This window comes from Colobus angolensis, unplaced genomic scaffold, assembly GCF_000951035.1.
Source record: "Colobus angolensis palliatus isolate OR3802 unplaced genomic scaffold, Cang.pa_1.0 Scaffold315, whole genome shotgun sequence".
Taxonomy (NCBI): Eukaryota; Metazoa; Chordata; class Mammalia; order Primates; family Cercopithecidae; genus Colobus; species Colobus angolensis.
The window spans coordinates 9294-29985 of record NW_012116433.1 but is presented as its reverse complement, the minus strand read 5'-3'; the positions used below and the strand labels follow the sequence as shown (position 1 = coordinate 29985).

General features: G+C 38.7%; 1 protein-coding gene across 1 annotated transcript in view; it reads left to right on the top strand.

Moving 5' to 3' along the window:
* Positions 1-13756: 13756 nt before the first annotated feature.
* The window catches only part of LOC105518223 (Abelson tyrosine-protein kinase 2-like), a gene marked incomplete at its 3' end in the record, with an annotated part of 13763 nt that continues 6827 nt past the window's right edge, over positions 13757-20692 (top strand). Inside the window, exons 1-2 of the mRNA XM_011951120.1 lie at positions 13757-13894; positions 20268-20330. Coding sequence (XP_011806510.1) covers positions 13783-13894; positions 20268-20330 — 175 coding nt within the window. The remainder of the gene's footprint in view (positions 13895-20267; positions 20331-20692) is intronic.

The window sequence follows — 20692 nt, the reverse complement described above, 5'->3', positions numbered from 1 at the left end:
TAATTTTTTGTATTTTTAGTAGAGACGGGGTTGCTCTGTGTTAGCCAGGGTGGTCTCGATCTCCTGACCTTGTGATCCGCCTGCCTCGGCCTCCCAAAGTGCTGGAATTACAGGCATGAGCCAACGCGCCTGGCCTTTTTTGTGTGTTTTTAATAGAGACAGGGTTTCGTCATTTTGACCAGGATGGTCTTTGAACTCCTGGCCTCAAGTGATCCATCCTCCTTGGCTCCCAAAGTGCTGGGATTACAGATGTGAGCCACCGTGCCTGGCCTAGTAGAGTTTTATTAACTGAAATATGTAATGAAAATTTTCCAGTGCTTTTGTAACTTCTGTGATAGTCTTGCTTGAAGCTGGAGAAAAATGGTGTTCAGCAGTGAAAGCACAGGGACTGAATCCTGAGCGTGCTTTTATAAATTATTTGAGCAACAACAAAACTATATTAGTGTGTCCTAAACCAAAATTTTGTAATCTGAAGTATGGTTTTTTCCTTCTTACTTCTAACACTCATTCTGTATGGACGATCAGAATTCTATTGCTTTGGGTAGCCAGTAGCTGCTGAAATAAGAGTAGTGAATAGGTGCTTTGTTTCTCTTGGTTAAGGCAATTTGAGTTCAGCCAGCAGGAAATGGCTTGCAGCCATTACCCAAATATATATAGGGAGTGTATATACATATAGACATACCTCTTCATAAATATTGGAGAACTAGCTCTGCAGGTCTGAAACAAGAAGAACCTGTTTTGTTTTTGTTTTTCTTTAACATCATATGAAAAACTTATTACATTAGTACATTATCTACAGTGCAGTGACAGGTGTGCTGAAAGAATAAGATTAGGGAAAGTTTATAAGAAATATTTCCTAATGAATACCCACACATACATTGTCTTTTTTGGTGAGATGTTTGTGAGGTGAGCCATATATTGGGGAAGATTTTTGTTCAGCTCACCTTTTTTTTTTGAGGAGAAACCAAAGGGAAGGACACTGCCTATTCAATTTTTGGTCCAAATAAGGTACTTCCAAGAAGAGATGGAAATTGTCCAGTCATACTAGAGAGAAAGTTATATTTTTTTGGATGGAATCTAAGTTCTGGCATGAGCTGTATAAATTTTTTTTTTTTTTTTTAATTGAGATGGAGTCTCGCTCTGTCTCCCAGACTGGAGACAGTGGCCTGATCTTGGCTCATTGCAACCTCCTCCACCTGGGTTCAAGTCAGTCTCATGCCTCAGCCTCCCGAGTAGCTGGGACTAAAGGCGCATACCACCACACCTGGCTAATTTTTTTGTATTTTTAATAGAGACAGGGTTTCACCACATTGGCCAGGCTGGTCTCAAACTCCTGATCTCAGGTAATCTGCCTGCCTCAGCCTCCCAAAGTGCTGGGATTACAGGTGTGAGCCACCGCGCCCGGCCGAGCTGTATAAATTTTAAAAGCTGTTTTCTGAGTCATTGTGAATCCACTTTGGAAAAATTTGTGATTACTCTGTTGCTGGGAGTAAATGGCAGACATTTCCAGTTTCCTTTGATGAAATGGATTGTTTGGTAAGCACATGCACATCATTCCGATTAGTCTCTTAGGTTTAACTCTTAAATGTCATCACATGTATAGGCAGATGAATCAAGATCAGCCCACTTTGGGGCCTGGCTGTTTTCAAAGTCTTCACCAGGAGATAAGAAAAGGAGTTCTTTTTGTACCACTCTCTATTGCATTAGAGAGGCAGCCTGGTATAGTGAAAAGAGTGTGGGCTTTGGAATTAGAAAAGACCTAGGATTTCGAATCCTGGTTTCACCAACTAGCTCTGGGACTTGAACAAGTTAATTGACATTTCCAAGTATTTGTAAGTTGTGATAATAATGCCTGTCTTTCAGGGCTATAGGTAATGATGTTATAAATTACAGTATATCAAAAGTACTTGGGGCTGCTATGTGCAAGGTACAGTGATTAAATACAGAGGAAAATCCGTGATTATACTGTCAAATGCTAACAGCTGTTTAAAGATGAGTCTTTCCCAAATGTGAATACCATAATAATTATCTGAGAACAACTGTACCTTCAATAAGACAAATAATAATCTAACAAATAATGAGAAGGGATGCTATTAAGGAGATGATATTAAGAGGTTCTTTTGGCCAGAACACAAGGATTCCTATGTTCTACCCTAGGTCAGTCCTTCAGCCAGTATTGTGTTTCAAGAATGAAATCTGCACATGGTACTAAGCAAGGCAGAATTACACTTTCTATCATCATCAGCAGTAGGTTTGGCCTCAAGCCCCAGTGAAGAAACGTAATTGGTTAGGACCGAATTGGGGATCTTACCTTTCTAGTTGCATGAAAGGGCCATATTTCTAATAAGAGGCAGGAGGAAAACACAGTAGACACAATATGTGGCTCAGTCAGTTTCCGAATATAATAAATTATAGTAAGTCCTCCATTTCCTTGAGGATAGAGTCGAAAGACAAGATCCTGATTGATCCTTGCGAGAAGAATGAAGAGCTGGGTGAGGAGAGAGGAGATGTGGAACATCTCTTTCATAGAGACCAACACGTAATTAAGTGTAACATTTAAAAATTACAAACTTACTGGAATAAATTTCTGAAGTATTTAAACTTTGAAAACTTTGCTATTTGACTTGGGGAACTTGTGGGGATTATTTATACTTTTGGGCAGTTGATTTTTGGCCATAATGTGATAGATGAATGTTGTAGCAGTTCAGGCAAGGAAATAATGAGGAGCTGAATTAAGATAGTGGTACAAAATGAAGAGGAACAGTTGGATTTGAGAGATATTTAAGAGGTATGATTCATAGGATATACATATAGAGCGAATTAGGGAAGAAAGAGGACTCTAGAATGATCATGATGTTTCTGGGTTGGATGCCTGGATATGCCATTAGCAACAAAACACACACATGTACATGTACATAAAACAGAAGAGAAACAAACCAGGAGTAGGAACAAAATGGATTTTTGTTGCCTTTAGGACATCCAAAAGTACCTACTTATCCATAGGCTATAGGAATCAAGCAATCTGTTAATCAGGAAAGTGTTCTGGGCTGGTGACATTTGGGAGCTACGGTAGGTACCCCCTCAAAAGTACCCCCTCAAAAGATCCATGTCCTAATCCGTGGAACCTATGAATGTTACCTCTCATGGCAAAAATAAAGTTGGGGGTGGGGGAAATTTGTGGTCTTTACATGTGATAGGGAGCTTATCCTGGATGATTGAGTTGAACCCTAAATGCTATCATCACGTATGACAGAGGGAGATTTCACACACGCATAGGAGAAGGCAATGCGAACCTGGAACAGAGAGAGATTTGAAGATCCTGGCCTTGACAATTGGAGGGATTACAAGCCAAAGAATATTGGCAGCCACTAGAAGCTGGAAGGGGCAAGAAATGGATTCTCCTTGGACTCTCCCACTGACACCTTTATTTTGTCCCAGTGTTGTTCATTTCAGACTTCTGGCCTCCCAAACTATGAGAGAATGCATTTCTGTCGGGGTAAGCCATCTAGTATATGGTTATAGCAGCTGCAGAAAACTAATACAGGAACCAGTAGCCTAGAGTTTATAATTAAAAGAATTGGGTGTGAATGACTTCACCTAGGGAGGATGCCTGAAATGAACAGGAAAGAGTAATGAGGTTAGAAATTTCTGTTATCCAGCACCATCCAGAAATGTATTCTTCTGGATTAGAAAGTATTTCAAAAAATGAGTATAAAATCTTATAATTATTGCCACTCTTTTCATTGATAAAAATGTTTTTGAATGCTAATAATTTCTTTTTTTTTCTGTAAAATGTTGAGCGATGTTTAGTACTTCTGAATTCATATCCTTAATGGAAATACCTCACTTACATTCTAGTCTTGTTCTTGCAACTCTTTCTTTGATATCTGGGTGTTACTTTATATTCATTTTGCTCCAAACCAGAGATTTAATATTTGTTTCCTTTCCTATATTCTTTATTTCCAGATAATTATCAAATCCCTTCTCCAAAAGATTTCATGAATCTGTCTATTCTCCATTCTGTGGCCAGGCCCTTATCTCACTTTAGTTTTCTGCAGCATACTTTTAGTTATTCTCTGCAACTTCAGGTGGTCTATGAGAAGTCTTATAGATCAGTATTGTTTAAATAGCACATTGTGCTACTACTACTCACAAACCTAGAATGATTCCTTGTGTGATAAGTCTGAATTCTTTGGTCTGAATGTCAAGAACATGTCATTTGGCCCACATATATTTCACCTTATTTACTTACACACACACACACACACACACACGCATGCACACAAACACCTGCAGTCATCTCTCTAATCAGGCCAAATTCATCATGCAAAAAACTCAGTGAGCTGGATTAAGGAATATACCACCTGAGCTCCTCTTCAGGGAGTTCGTTTCTGAAGGTTCACAGGAAATGTAACAAGATGAAGAAATGGTTTACTAAAAATACTCTCAGAGAAAGTATTTTATGTAGCTTTGGGAAATATTTTCATAAGCAGTTTGGGCTAGTGTGTGAGACCACCAAAAGACATGCCAAACTGACACTTGAGGTCAGTAATTCTGATTAACTGCAGGGATTTCAGCTGAGTCAAGACTCCAAGTTAGGGACAGAGGTGAATTCTTCAGGACCGGAGCAGAGGTATAGTGTAAACTTCAGGCTTCTCCCTGAGTAAATGTTGAACACACATTGGTATTGGTTTGAAGAAGTATTAATTATTAGCCTACCCAGGTTTCCACATCTTGATCTGGCCTTGAATTTGGACTACCTTTCCCCACCATGTCTTTGTTTATGTTGTTTTTTTCTGCTTAGAAAAATGTGCTCTTCCTTTATCTGTAATAGAAGACTTAGAATCCAGTAGGTTGATATATCTATGGTTATATAATCAGAAAAGGCTCCTACTCTACCAGGAGCAAGTGCATCCTGTTTGAACCTTCAGGTGTATGGTTTGGATAGGTATAGAGCATGCATTTTCAGCGGGGGTGATAACAACTTAGATATTTACAATGGTTTGTGATCCTCCAAAGCTCAATGCTACACTAAAAAATTTTATCGTTTCAGCATTTAATTTCTCGTTAGGGAGAAATTGAATTAAAATCAATGAATTATATTTAAATTTAATTTTATTCCATGGAGTAATGGTTATGAAAAAAAAAAGTTGAGAAACATTGATATAGAAAAAGAGAAAAGTGCTGTTATAGCTTTTACTTTTTGTGGCAAGAAGTCTCATACGTACTGAATTTTTAAAATGAGTTAATCCTTTTTTTGTCAATTATTAGCAAAGCACTTTGCTGACTTCATTGGAAGCATTCATTCTGTACCTATAGAAACTTGAGAAAAAATACATAAAAACAGGGTGTATAAATTATAGTAAATATAGCATAGAGGATGTCCCATATTAGTATAACAATTGCTATTTTAGGCAATGAGTGGTTTGAGCTTAGGCAAAGGAAGAGATTACTTGATCTAAAATGACCAGAGGTCAGGTTCACGGAGAATCTAGGAACTGAAACTATACCTTGAAAGAAATACAGGATTTGAATACACAGAGGGGGAGAATAAGCATAGTTGTGATTAAAACACCATCTTGATTTTTTGTGAATGTGAGTGTATGAGAGGTAGGGAACTATCCTCTTTAACTATAGTCATACCTTGGAGATATTGCAAGTTTGGTTTCACACCACTGCAGTGAAGTGAGTATCACCATAAAATGAGTCAAACAATTTTTGTTTTTGTTTCCCAGTGCATATAAAAGTCGTGTTTGTGCTATACTGTGGTCTACCAAGTATGTAATTAGCATTATGTCTGTTAAGAAAGGACATGCCTTAATTAAAAAATACTTTATTGCTAAAAAATGCTGATGATCATCTGAGACTTTAGCAAGTTGTTTTTTTGGTGCAAGGCCTGGCCCCAACATTGATGGCTGCTGAGATCGGGGTGGTGGTTGCTGAAAGTTGGGAAGTTGGGGTGGCTGTGGCAATTTCTTAAAATAAGACAACAATGAAGTTTACCAAATCCATTGACACTTCCTTTCATGAAAGATTTCTCTGTAGAATGCAGTGCTTTTTGATAGCATTTTACCTACAGTAGAACTTCTTTGAAAATTAGAGTCAATCCTCTCAAATCCTGCTGCTGTGAACTAAGTTTATGTAATAGTCTAAATTCTTTGTCATAATTCAACAGTATTCCCAGCATCTTCACCAGGAGTAGATTCCATCTCATGAAACCACTTTCTCTGCCCACTCATAAGAAGCCACTCCTCATCCGTACAGGTTTTGTCATGAGATTGCAACAATTGAGTCACATCTTCAGACTCCACTTGTAATTCTAGTTCTCTTGCTTTTTCCACCACATCTGCAATTACTTTCTCCCCTGGAGTCTTGAACTCCTCAAAGTTATGCATGAGGATTGGAATCAACTTATTCCAAACTCCTCTTAATGTTGCTATTTTGACCTCTTCCCATGAATGATGAATGCTCTTAATGGCATCTAGAATGGTAGATCCTTTCTAAAAGATTCTCAATTTATTTTAACAGATCCATCAGAGAACTCATTATGGCAGCTATTACTGTACAAAATGTCTTGTTTCGTTTTTGAGGTGGGATCTTGCTTTGCTGTCCAGGCTGGAGTGTAGTGTGCCATGGCTCACTGCAGTTTTGACCTCCTGGACTCAAGTGATCCTCCCACCTCAGCCTCCCTAATAGTTGGGACTACAGGTATGCGCCACCATGCCTGGATAATTTAAAGAAAAAAAAATTTTTTTTTTTTTTTTTGATGTAGATGCGGTCTCATTATGTTGCCCAAGCTGGTCTTGAACTCCTGGCCTAAAGCAGCCCTCCCACCCCAGCCTCCCAAAGTACTGGGATTGCAGGCATGAGACACCATGCCTGGCCCAAAATGTATTTCCTAAGTAATAAGACTTGAAAGTTGAAATTACTCCTTGATTTATGGACTGCAGAATGGATGTCATGTTCACAGGCATGAAAACAACGTTTCATTAAATGTGCCAGGTGACCAAGTGCATTATCAATGAGCAGTAATATTTGGAAAGGAATCTTTTTTATTCTAAGCTATAGGTCTCAACAGTGGGCTTAAAATATTCACTAAACCATGCTGTACATGGATGTGCTCTTATCCAGGCTTCGTTGTTCCATTTATAGAGCGTAAGTGGAGTAGATTTAGTGTAACTCTTAAAGATCCTAGGATTTTCAAAATGGTAAATGAGCATTGACTTCAGTTTAAAGTCACCAGCAACATTCACCCCAACCAGAGAATCAACCTGTCCTTTGAAGCTAGACATTCTCCTCTCTAGCTATGAAAGTCCTACATGTCATCTTATCCCAATTGAAGGATGTTTCATCTACACTGAAAATCTGTAGTTTAGTGTGGCCACATTCATCAGTGATCTTAGCTAGATTTTCTTATTTGCGGCAGCTTCTAAATCAGCACTTGCTGCTTCACCTTGGACTTTTATGTTAAGGAGATGGCTTCTTTTCCTCAAATCTCATAAAACAACCTCTGCTATCTTCAAACTTTTCTTCTGCAGCTTCCTTACCTCTCTCAGCCTTCACAGAATTGAAGAGAGTTGGGGCTTTGCTTTGGATTAGGCTTTGGTTTAAGGGAATATTGTGGCTGGTTTGCAGACCACTCAGATTTTCTCCATTATCAGCAATAAGGCTGTTGTTTCACTTTCTTAACATGTTTGGGTTTACTAGAGTAGCACTTTTAATTTTCTTCAGGAACTTTTCCTTTGCATTCACAACTTGGCTAACTTGTATGAGAGACATCGTTTTTTAGTCTCTCTCAAGCTTTTGACATTCTTGCCCACTGAACTTATTCCTTTCTACTTTTTGGTTTAAAGTTAGAGACATGCAACTCTTCCTTTCACCGGAACACTTAGAGGCCATTATAAAATGGTCTAATTTCTTTTCTTTTTTACTTTTTTTTTTTTTCCAAGACGGAGTCTTGCTCTGTTGCCTAGGTTGGAGTGCGGTGCAGTGATCTCAGCTCACTGCAACCTCTGCCTCCTAGGTTCAAGCAATTCTACTGCCTCAGCCTCCTGAGTAGCTGGAATTACAGGTATGCACCACCACGCCCAGCTCATTTTTGTATTTTCAGTAGAAACGGGGTTTCACCATGTTGGCCAGGCTGGTCTCAAACTCCTGATCTCGTGATCCGTCCACCTCAGCCTCCCAAAGTACTGAGATTACAAGTGTGAACCACTGCACCCAGTTTGGGCCTAATTTTAATATTGTTGTGTCTCAGGGAGTAGGGAGGCTTGAGGAGAGGGAGTGAGACAGGGAAACAGCTGAGCAGTGGAGTGGTCATGATTAATTTTGCTGTCTCATATGGCACAGTTTGTGGCACCCCAAAACAATGACAGTAGTCAAAGGTCGCTGATCACAGATCACCATAATAAATATGATAACAATGAAAAAGTTTGAAATATTGTGAGAATTACCACAAGGTGACACAGAAACATGAAGTGAGCACTTGATGGAAAAATGGTGCTGGCCAGGTGTGATGGTTCACACCTGTAATACCAGCACTTTGGGAGGCCGAAGTGGGCAGATTGCTTTGAGCTAGGAGTTTGAGACCAGCCTGGTCTCGAACATGGTGAAACCACTTCTCTACAAAAAATACAAAAATTAGCCGGGGGTGGTGGCACAGGCATGTGGTGCCAGCTACTCAGGAGGCTAAGGCTGGAGGATTGCTTGAACCTGAGAGGTGGAGGTTGCAGTGAGCTGAGATCACTCCACTACACTCCAGCCTGGGCAATAGAGTGAGACTTTGTCTCAAAAAAAATGAAAAAAGAAAAGAAAAATGGTGCTGATAGACTTGCTCAATGCAGGGTTGCCACAAACCTTCAATTTGTGAAAAACACAGCATCTGCAAAGCACAGTAAAGCAAAGAATAATAAAACAACATGTACTTATACTATTATTGACTAACCTAAAGAGAGTTAGTCTTGCAAAAGTTGAGGCCCCTCTATTGCTTTTTTTAAAAAAGTTTATAGATTTGGAGGGTACAAGTGCAGTTCTTCCATGGGCATATTGTCTAGTGGTGAAGTCTGGGCTTCTAGTATAACCATCACCTGAATAGCATACATGACATGGGACCCAATAGGTAGTATTCTGCCTTTTGCAGTCTCCAAAATATATTATTCCATTCTGTAGGTCCATGTGTACCCATTGTTTAGCTCCCACTTACAATGAGAACATAGGGTTTTTGGCTTTCTGTTTTTGAGTCATTTCACTTAGGATAATGACCTCCAGTTCCAACCGTGTTGCTGCAAAATACATGATTTTATGCTTCTTTATGGCTAAATAGTATTCCGAGGTATATCTGTACCATATTTTTAAAAATCCAGTCATCTATTGATGAGCACTTAGGTTAATTCCATGATTTTGCTATTGTGAATAGTGCTGCAATAAATACATGGGAGTGCAAGTGTCTTTTTGATAGAATGATTTCTTTTCCTTTGGGTAGATACCCAGTAGTGGGATTGCTGGAAGTATAGTTCTACTTGTAGTTCTTTGAGAAATCTCTATATTTTCCATAGAGGTTGTGCTAACTTACATTTCCACCAACAGTAAATAAGTGTTCCCTTTTCTGTGCATCCTTGCCAAAAAAAAAACATTGTTTTTTTTTGTTTTGTTTTGTTTTTTTAAATAATGGCCATTCTGACTGGTGCAAGATTATATCTTACTGTGGTTTTAATTTGCATTTCTTTGATTAGTGATTTGACCATTTATTCATATGTTTATAAGCCACCTATATGTCATCTTTTGGAAAATGTCTGTTCATGATCTTTGCCTACTTTTTTTACTTTTTTTTTTTTTTTTAAAGACAGGATCTGGCTCTGTCATGTGGGCTGGAGTGCAGTGGCGTGATCTCGGCTCACTACAGGCCATCTCTGGGCTGATAAGAGTCTATAGTTGTCACCAGTAAAGGAGAATTTGTATCCTGTCTTTAGATAGAAAAGCAAGAGGATATGGAGAGATTTTCCCCTATTCATTGCTTTAGGCTCAAAAATAATTTTTATGTCAGGGACATATTTTGGGGTGATACATCTTTTTCCTTTCCTTTTTCCTCATGGCAGAAGGCAAAGGAGGAGCAGGCACCTTCCTCACAGGGTGGCAGGATGGAGTGAGTACAAGCAGAAGAAATGCCAGATGTTTATAAAATCATAACATCTTGTGAGACTCACTATCACGAGAACAGCATGGGGAAAAATGCCCCCATGATCCGATTACCTACGCCTGGTCCCGCCCTTGACACGTAGGGATTTATGGGGATTACAATTCAACATGAGATTTTGGGTAGGGACACAGCCAAACCGTATCACTTGGGTCTCAAACCCAAGATATCTCATTATATATATGCAAATATTCCAAAATCTGAAAAAATTTAAAACCTGAAACACTTCAGGTCTCAAGCATTTTGGATAAGGTATACTCAACCTGTACTACTGCTGCTTCTGAGTGAATTACGTGGCCATCTACCCAGTTACAGTAAAGCCTAAAACCTGGCAGCCTTTGTTTATTTTTTCTTCCTCTCTTAGGTTATATCCAAGTAATCTTTAAGCCCCATTGATTCCCTCTTCAAACCATATCGTTAAGTTCTTCCACTTTTCTTTGTCTCCACTGCCACCATCCTATTCTTAGCCGACATGATCCCATTGCTGAACTTCTGCAGTTTTCTGCTTCTCATTTGGTTCTCAATGTAATTCATTTTTTTTTTCATGTAATAATGGTCTTTTAAAAAATGGAAATCAGCAGCCTGGCCAACATGGCAAAACCTCGTCTCTACAAAAAATACAAAAATTAGCCGGGCATGGTGGTGCACACCTTGTAATCCCAGCTACTCAGGAGGCTGAGGCAGGATAATCACTTGAACCTGGGAGGCGGAGAGTGCAGTGAGCCAAGATCATGCCACTGTACTCCAGCCTGGGAGACAGAGCAAGACCCTGTCCAAAAAAAAAAAAAAAAGATCAGACCATGTGGCCACCCTGCTTAAAACTGGTCACTGGATTTCCATTGTACTTGGAATAGAATCCTAAATCCTTAAGCACTTGATTTGGCCAGCCCCTGTCTACCTTACTTTGTTTCATGCTCATCTTGTGACTTCCTTAACAGTAGCCACACTTCTTATTTCCTGTACCTACCGGGTTCTTTTCCTGTCTCAGGGTTTTTGCACTGCACTTGCTACATTCTCTACTCAGAATGCCCCCACTCGTCCTCATCTTTGCTTAGATTCTTCTTTTGCTTCTGGCCTTAGTTTGTCACGTTCATTAAAGTAATGCACTTTCCTACCTCAACCTATTAGAGATTTGAAAAAACTCTTAATTCTCTTTTGAAAAGTACTTATTTTTAAGTAAAAATATGTTATTAACGTAATGGGTTTATTGTTATTTTAGAATTAATATATATTCAAATTTCTCAGTAAAAATTTCAGGTTTAATTTCAAATATGGTAAATACTGATAGCTATAACAAACAAAAGGTCTTTGGAGACCTTAATAATTTTAATTTTTAGTTATGACAAAGTATCACAGAATTTACTATTTTAACTATTCCTAGATGTACAGTCCAGTAGGATTAAATATATTCATAATGTTACGTAGCTGCCCGTTTGCAGAACTAGACTCCAGAACTAGAGAAATTCTAAATGTTTCATGTAAGTAGAATTATATAATATTTGCCTTGATATGTCTTGCTTATTTAACTTAGCATCATATTTTCAAGGCCCATCTACATTGTAGCATATATCAAAATTTCATTCTTTTTATGGCTAAATAATATTTCATTATATGTATAGGCCACCTTTTGTTTGTCCATTTATCTCCTCTTTATTCCAAATTATGATATAAGTAATTGAAAATGTAACTACTAATTATTGGTAATTTAAATAGAAGATTCGTTGATTCAGTAGTAAATCATATAGTATAGAGTCTACATATGGATGTTGAAGGTCCTTTCCCATACATTTTTTTCTATAATCTGGAGAATGAGATATTCAATCTGGTATTTGAAATTCTTAGTCATAATTGTGGTTACCTTTAGTCATGTAACTCTTTATTTGTCCCTTGATGTTGAAAGTACTGGCTTTATAAAGGATAATTTTATTGAAAACATAAGCTTTATTATTTTAAATAGTTAATAATTACCTACATTAAAGTTATTCTTTCTCTAATAAGGTTAAGTTACCATTTTATTTTTCAATTTTCTCTAAGGCTGTTTCAGTCCTGTCATCCTATTATCTTACCCTGTTACTTTTATTGACCTAGAACGGGCTGGTACATATTAGGTGTTTAATAAATATTTATTGAGTGAATGAGTTCTCAGTTACACAGTTAAACACTCTTTTTTTGAGATGGAGTCTCACACTGTCGCCCAGATAGTGCAGTGGCGTGATCTCGACTCACTGCAAGCTCCACCTGCTGGGTTCACGCCATTCTCCTGCCTCAGCCTCCCGAGTAGCTGGGACTACAGGTGCCCACCACCATGCCCGGCTGATTTTTTGTATTTTTAGTAGAGACAGGGTTTCACCGTGTTAGCCAGGATGGTCTGGATCTCCTGACCTCGTGATCCACCCGCCTCCGACTCCCAAAGTGCCGGAGTACAGACGTGAGCCACTGTGCCCGGCCTACAAACACTCTTTAATGTTATTTATGTAGATCATACATTAAAGTCATCTATTATTTGTAGGTTTTGCTAGTTTAATTCTCACAAGTACTATCATTTTTAGGTTTTTAAATTTTATTTAACTTTGTTCCTGTTTATTAACAAAGATTGGACTTTTTACTTTAAAAACTTTTAACACTCAGGCTGGGCACGGTGGCTCACGCCTGTAATCCCAGCACTTTGGGAGGCTGAGGCAGGGGGATCACGAGGTCAGGAGTTTGAGACCAGCCTGGCCAACATAGTGAAACCCCGTCTCTTCTAAAATTACAAAAAATTAACTGGGCGTGGTGGCAGGCACCTGTAATCCCAGCTACCTGGGAAGCTGAGGCAGGAGAATTACTTGAACCCAGGAGGTGGAGGTTGCAGTGAGCCGAGATCGCGCCACTGCACTCCAGCCTGGGCGACAGAGCAAGACTCTCTCTCAAAAACAAAACAAAACAAAACAAAAAACCTAAAAATAAATAAATAAACAAACTTTTAACACTCAAAAGTTTTCAACACTGTATTGCTATGTTTTTAACCTTTATTACACTGTAGAGCCAAATTATTAGCAAAAGCAGTTATTTCTTGGCTTCTGTGCTTGTGAATCAGATCACAGCTATTTCTTTGACTTCGGCTTTGTGGTTTCTTGAACTATTTAAGTGATGTAAAAGATGAGTCTTGTTAGGCGTTTCCTTTCTTTTAAAAGTGTATTTCGTGTTTTATTGTAAACAGGTTTTCTCCAAGGAAACTTTTCTCTATAATCTCACCTCATCATCTCCCTATAAAAGAGAGATATATTAATTTCTACATTATTTTATTATTAGGCTGTTTGTTGTACATATGTGTGTTGGTTTTTATTTTACTTCTATTTTAAAAGTATTTCCAGAGATTTTGAAGTAACTCCATTCTGACTCAGTCTTTTGTGGATTACTGGAAATGTTCCTTTAGGTCACTCTCCACCCACTTTGGGAACTGTGAATGCTCTACCATTTTATTGGTTCCCTCTGGCCACTGAGTACATGAGTAAATGTCACATGCATGTGGTATTGCTTGTCAGAGAATGGAATTCTAAGACTTCCTCTTTACACAGAACAGTTTAAGTTTTGTGCTTCTGGGCGGAGGTATGGTCCTTGGGACAGTTCTCCTTCCACCTAATAGTTATGGCAGAGATCAGGACACTTCACTTTGCTGCCTGTGCACTGAGGCCTCAGAGTCTGCTCTACCCGACATGACAGGTATGGTTCAGAGTTGATAGTTTCGGGGAGGCTTGATAACCACATTAATCAAGAGTGAATGAAGATTTCAAAAAATTCATCTTACCTACTACTATTTTTTGTCTTCATTCTTGGTCATTGAAAGTTTGTGTGGTTTCTTGGGGGAATATCTCATAGTAGGATCTCAATAAATACTTACTGAATGGAAGAATATATGGATAATATGTAATATTTTGTAATAGTAAGATACAGATGTGAAGAACTTAAGCTATATTGAAAACTGTTGAATAATTTACCTTACATAATTTTTAAAAGAAGTTATTAAAACTTATTAGCTTCTTAGAGAATATACAGTCAGATAAAATAGAATTCTGGCAAGATAAATGTTTATAAAATACTTGAAAATGCCTAAACTGAAAATTTTTAATATTAATTTATCCAATTACTACCTGACAAATTTCTAATTAAGCTGATAAAAGTTATTGAATGACTAATTGGTGAAAAGTGTTTTTAATACAATTAAACATTAAGCTTAGGAATTTTCTCAGTTTGAGTTTTATTATTTTGGGTTTTAACTTTTTTAATCATGATAATTTACTTTGTACAAGTGGCTATTCTGTTTTGCTTTATTTTTGTTGTAGCCTGCAAATGTAGCAATAGAAAAAAAAATGTCTTTTCTTAATTGTGATAATATATTTCTGTTACCTAGGTTCTTTACATGAGTGAAAATCAGTCTTCTCTTATCCCATCTTAAGTCTCTGATCTACCTCTATAGCCGTGAATAATGGAAGATCAGTTAGCTTGGTATCTAAGTTACCTAATTTATAGTAGTCATTTCATTTTGTTCAAAAATAAACCATTCCCAGCCCACACACTTGCATTTGGGTGTGTACAGTACATCTGAATCATCCAGGCATGTCTGTCTTAATCAATGAAGAAAGTGACATAGACTATAGCTACTGGGTAACACTGTGACATTTACTTGCTCTTCCTACAGGCTTTTGTTTTCTTTTGTTTTTACCTTTATCCCTTGTTCCCCCTCATTTAGTTTCTTTACTCTTTATGATTCAAAATATGTTCCTTCTTAGCTTCAGAAAAATGTTAGGATGTTTTTCTCTTTGGAAAAGTTTTCCTTTTGTTTGGTGCTAATGGGTAGAATGGTGTTTAAGTGGATATCCTGTGCAGACAGATTGTGCAGGAAATTGACCCTAAGTTATTTGAGAACAAAAGAGGAGTGGGAAGAAGGAAGAAAGGAAGGAAATAAGATCTTTTGACTCAACCCAAAAGACTGTAAAACCAGAGATGGGAAGAAGGGAAATGGGGAATAAAAAGGATTATTTTCTACGTTGTGGTTCTTTTAGTACTTTGGCCTCAAAAATTACTTAGTTATTACTTTGCATATTTCAGAAATATAATATTGTTTGGCCTGTATATATCTCTTAAATTTACATAAAATTGTGCTGTAGATCTCATTCTGTTTTCTCCTTTTGTCAGATAACACAACTTTCAGGAAGTTGACTTGTCTTTAAGAGTCATCTTTTGGATTCAGAGTTCCCCCTTATTATAAACATGTCCTTGAGTATTGACAGTTTGTCACTCTCAGTGCAGAATTCCTATTAATCTAATTTTTTTTTAAAAGCAGGGTTTTGTTCCGTTGCCCAGATCGGAGTGCAATGTGTGATCTTGGCTCACTGCAGCCTCAACCTCCCAGGCTCATGCAATCCTACCTCAGCCTCCTGGGTAGCTGGGACTACAGTTGTGTGCCAGTATGCCCAGCCAATATTTAATGTTTTTTTTTTTCCTTTTTTTGGGACTGAGTCTTGCTTTGTCACCCAAGTTGGAGTGCAGCAGTCTGATCTCAGGTCACTGCAACCTCCGCCTCCCGGGTTCAAGCAATTCTCCTGCCTCAGCCTCCCGAGTAGTTGGGATTACAGGCTCCTGTCACCACGCCCAGTCAGGGTTTTGCCATGTTGGCCAGGCTGGTTTCGAACTCATGACCCCAGGTGATCCACCTCGGCCTCCCAAAGTGCTGGGATTACAGGTGCGAGTCACCATACCTGGCCCAATTTTTAAATTTTTTATAGTGATGAAGTCTCATGATGTTGCCCAGCTGGTCTTGAACTCCTGGCCTCAAGCGATCCTCCTGCCTTGGCTTCTCAAAGTGCTGAGTTTATAGGCATGAGCTGCTGTGCCTGGCCTGAGTTCATCCAGTTTAAATGTTTATCTAATTTTAAGTCTGAAACCTTGCCTGACTCTAGAGTTTTGTTTTATATTCTGTCCTTTCAGAGTGTCCTCTGTGAGTGAGTACGTTTACATAGTTCATTCATTCAGCAGATCTTTTTTGAGAGCCTGTTATATGTAGGCACTGTTCTGGAGTCACTGTTCAGTGAACAAAACAGACAAAAATCCTAGTCCTCATAAAACTTACATTTTAGCAGGGAGACTTAGATCCATGAATATAATAATAAATAAGTAAATTATATAATATGTTTGGTGGTAATAAGAGGTATGGAGGTAAAATAAATCAGGAAAGGAGTCAGTGGGGGATGTGAGAGTGTTATCAAGAATAGATGTACTTTAAAACAGAATAATCAGAGAATGCCATAACAAGAAGGTAACATTTGGTGAAATGTCATGAGGAAGAGCGTTTTAGGCAGAAGGAAAAGCCAGTGCAAAGGTCCTGAGGCAGAAGTGTGCCTGCTTTGTTCAAGCAATAGCATTGATGTCAGTGGCCAGAATGAGGTAGAGGAATAGTAGCAGGAGATGCTGGGGAAGACCAGTTGTGAAGGACTTTGCAGGCCCTTTAAGGATTTTAGCTTTTACTGTAAAATGGGGAGCCTTTGAAGAGTTTTGAACGGAAGAGTAGCATTCTGACTTATGCTCTGATAGATGGCTGGTATGTTGAGAATAAACAGTAGGAAACAAGCATGGAAGCATGAAAATCAGGAGTCTAGTGAAATAATCTCCTCAGTGGTTCCAACCTTTTTTGGCACCAGGGACCAGTTTCATGGAAGTCAGTTTTTTCACAGACCGGGGTGGGGAGCAGTGGTTTCACATGAAACTGTTCCACCTCAGATCATCAGGCATTAGATTATCCTAAGGAGCATTCAACCTAGATGCCTTGCATGAGCAGTTCACAGTAGGTTTCGGCTTCTGTGAGAATCAAATGTCTCCACTAATCTGCCGGGAGGTGCAGCTCAGGTGGTAATGCTTGCTGGCCCACTGCTCACTTGCTGCTGTGTGACCCTGTTCCTAACAGGCCACAGACCAATACCTGTCTGTGGCCCAGGGGTTGGGGACCCCTTATCTAGATGATGGTAGTCATGAAGTGGTACTGAATGAGAAGTGGTTAGATTCTGGATGTATTTTTGAAGGCAGTGCCAATAGAATTTCTGAGTGGATTGGATGTCGTATGTGAGAGCAAGAAAGGAGACATAAAGGATTCCATGCTTTTGGCCTCAACATTTGAAAAGATGGAATTGCCATTAAGTGAAATAAGGACTTCTATGAGAGAAACAAATTTGGAGGGAAGCATGGATGATAGTTTTGCATATTGAGTCCCAATGGTGTTTTTAGTGATTTCTCATCTTTATACGCTGAAGCCCAGCACAGTGCCTTCCATGTGGTAGTCACTCAAATTACTAGGGGCTTCTTTTTCCCCAATAAACATTTAAAATAATTAAACAGGCCGGGCGTGGTGGCTGGTGCTTGTAATCCCAGTACTTTGGGAGGCTGAGACAGGTGGATCGCTTGAGCTCAGGAGTTTGAGACCAGCCTGGACAACATGGCGAGACCTTGTCTCAATAATAATAATAATAATAATAATAATAATAATTAAACAATATCTGACAACCGTTGGAAAACTCTCCTAAACTGGCAACATATTGGAGCTTGTAAAGCCCCCTGGGTCATTCTGCAGGGCTGTATTCAAAGTAACTGAATTATCAGCATGACTAATATCCAGGCAGGGGGCAGGTTTCATAGTGAGGTTTAATGCTGTGTGCTTAAAACACCCCAGCTGTTTTCAGAAATACAAGAAATCTTAAGTTGCACTGTGGATTCCGTGAGTGTCCATCCTGAGAGCTTGGGCTGTTCCAGATGCAGCAGGCGCTGACATGGGAGGAGCTGGCACCACCTGACACCAGAGGGGTTCGTGGAGGCGTCAGTTTAATTAATCATCCTTCTTAAACTTGCTGTTGATGTAAGGCACCCTGTCCAGAATTGGCCTCCAGTCAGTGACTCACACCAGCCCCACAGTGCCCATGGCACCCCTTATGTCCACTGTGGGAATCCGGTTCTTGGTCAGCTCCTGGTTGTGTGAGCCCAGGAAGCTGCTCAATATTGCATCACCATCTTCACCCTCTGGGTGATCAAATTGCTGTTTTGTAAACTTTAATATACTGAGTTTCACAAAGTAAGGTATAACTATATGACATTTGCTGGTTTTGTCCTGCTTATTACTATTTGGCTTCTGCTTATTACTATCTCTAACTTGGTTATTGATAGTACCAAAGTTCTTTTTACCGTTGAGTTTTTATCTTATAATTTCAAACAAGGGGAACTTTTCCTGTGCTACAAAGAATTAAATATACTTAAACTGTTTGATGATCATTAAACAGAATATTTATAAAACATTGTAATGTGTTACCAGTGTCACTGGCAAAAAAATATATATATATATATGTATATTTTAAGTGTGGATTATGGAGTGTTCAGTAATGGATGCTAATAAATATGGATATTTTCTGTACTTTCTTGGCATTTTTTTCATTTAATAAAGGATTGGCATTGTATAGCCCGGTGGAAATTCTGCTAGAGTAGATAGTTTTTGCATTGGAATAAAGATATATATGATATATGCAACCAGTTTGAAGAATGTTTTTTGCAATATGGATTTTTGTTGATTTGATCATCCCAAATTGGCTATCTTGGTATAGAATACAGCTGTTCCCATTCACTGTAATTCTGTATTTAAATAAGGAGCAACATAACTACTTTAACTCTTCATGATGTCAGAACATTTCTTTAAGTTTATCATAGTATTCTTAATGTAAAACAAAATTGAATTAACTGGAATTTTAAATATATATTCTTTTTGAGAGAAGGGAATATGAAACTCTGAAACTGTTTAGAGAATTACAGAGCCAAACTACAACAGGAATTTCTGTGTGTTTATCATGTAGAAGTTATGAAGCCTTTTTTTTTTTTTTTTTTTTTTTAAGACAGGGTTTCACTCTGTTACCCAGGCTGGAGTACGGTGGCCGTCTCAGCTCACTGTAACCTCCACCTCCCAGGCTCAAGCAGTTCTCCTGCCTCACCCTTCCAGGTAGCTGGAATTATAGGCATGTGCCACCAGGCCTGGCTAATTTTTCTATTTTTAGTAGAGATGGGGTTTTTCACGATGTTGGTCAGGCTGGTCTCAAACTCCTGACCTCAGGTGATCCACCCCCTCTCCCCGGTCTCCCAAAGTGCTGGGATTATAGGCCTGAGCCACCGTGCCTGGCCAAAGCCAATTTTAAAGCATTGTTTGATGTGATTTTAAGATTAAGATACATCTTGTTTCCTGTCACTTATATGTTTATGTAATTTGGGCATTTGTTTAGCTAACAGTTATTAAACACATATTATGTAACTCTTGGTAGGAAAAGAATACCATTCCAGATACAAGGAGCATGTTAAGGTGTTTGGGAAACAAACATACGTAGAATGTATTATTAATATAGAGATAAAGATAGAGTATTAAGGCAGCAACTGTGATGCTTTTGACATCACAGAGGGAAGGTGCAGTATCCCCCATTATCCACAGTTTTGCCTTATGCAGTTTCAGTTACTGGCATTCCACCCCAGTCTGCAAGTATAAAGATATTTTGAGGGAAAAAGAGAGATGCCACATTCACATACATTTTATTACAATATATTGTTATAATTGTTCTATTTTATTATTGTTGATCTCTTACTGAGCCTAATTTATAAATTAAGTTGTATCATGGTTATGTATGTATAGGAAAAACATAGTATACAGTGAGTTTGGTACTATCCTGATTTTAATCATCCACTGTGGGTCTTGGAACATATTCCTCATGGATAAGGGGAACTACTATAAATTGGAGCTGAGTATTACAAGTAGAAATCAACCAGTCAAAAGAAAAGTGGGGTGAGAACCCATTCCAGTTAGTCTGGACTGTGTGAAGCAAAGCCAGAAGGTGAGAAGCAACATGGTGTATATTAAAGTTTACAATCTGAGGTATGGAGTGGGGAGAGGCAAAGCTGGAGGAGTAGGTAGAGATCTGATCATGAAAGGCCTTTGAAGGCCATGAAAAGGAGACTTTAGCTTGATGTTAAACTATTGAAGAAGCTTAAGAAAAGTGACGTGGTCAATTTTTTTCTTAAATAGATCACTTTGCCAGCTGTGTGGAGGATGGATTTGAGGGAGACAAGACTGGAGGCAGTAGTCCAGGTGAGAGATGTTGAGATGTTGTGGATTTGAACTAAGGCATTGGCAGTAGAGATGGAGAACAGGGAATGGATCTGAAAATAAATGGAACCACAAATTCAAGTTTTTTCCTTTCATATATGATGAAACTCTTTTTATATTAAAAATAAGTGGGCCTGGCTGGGTGTAGTGGCTCACGCCTGTAATCCCAGCACTTTGGGAGGCCAATGCAGGAGGATCACAAGGTCAGGTTCAAGACCAGCCTGGCCCACATGGTGAAATCTTGTCTCTACTAAAAATACAATACTTAGCTGGGCTTGGTGGCATGCACCTGTAATCCCAGCTACTCGGGAGGCTGAGGCAATAGAATTGTTTGAACCTGGGAG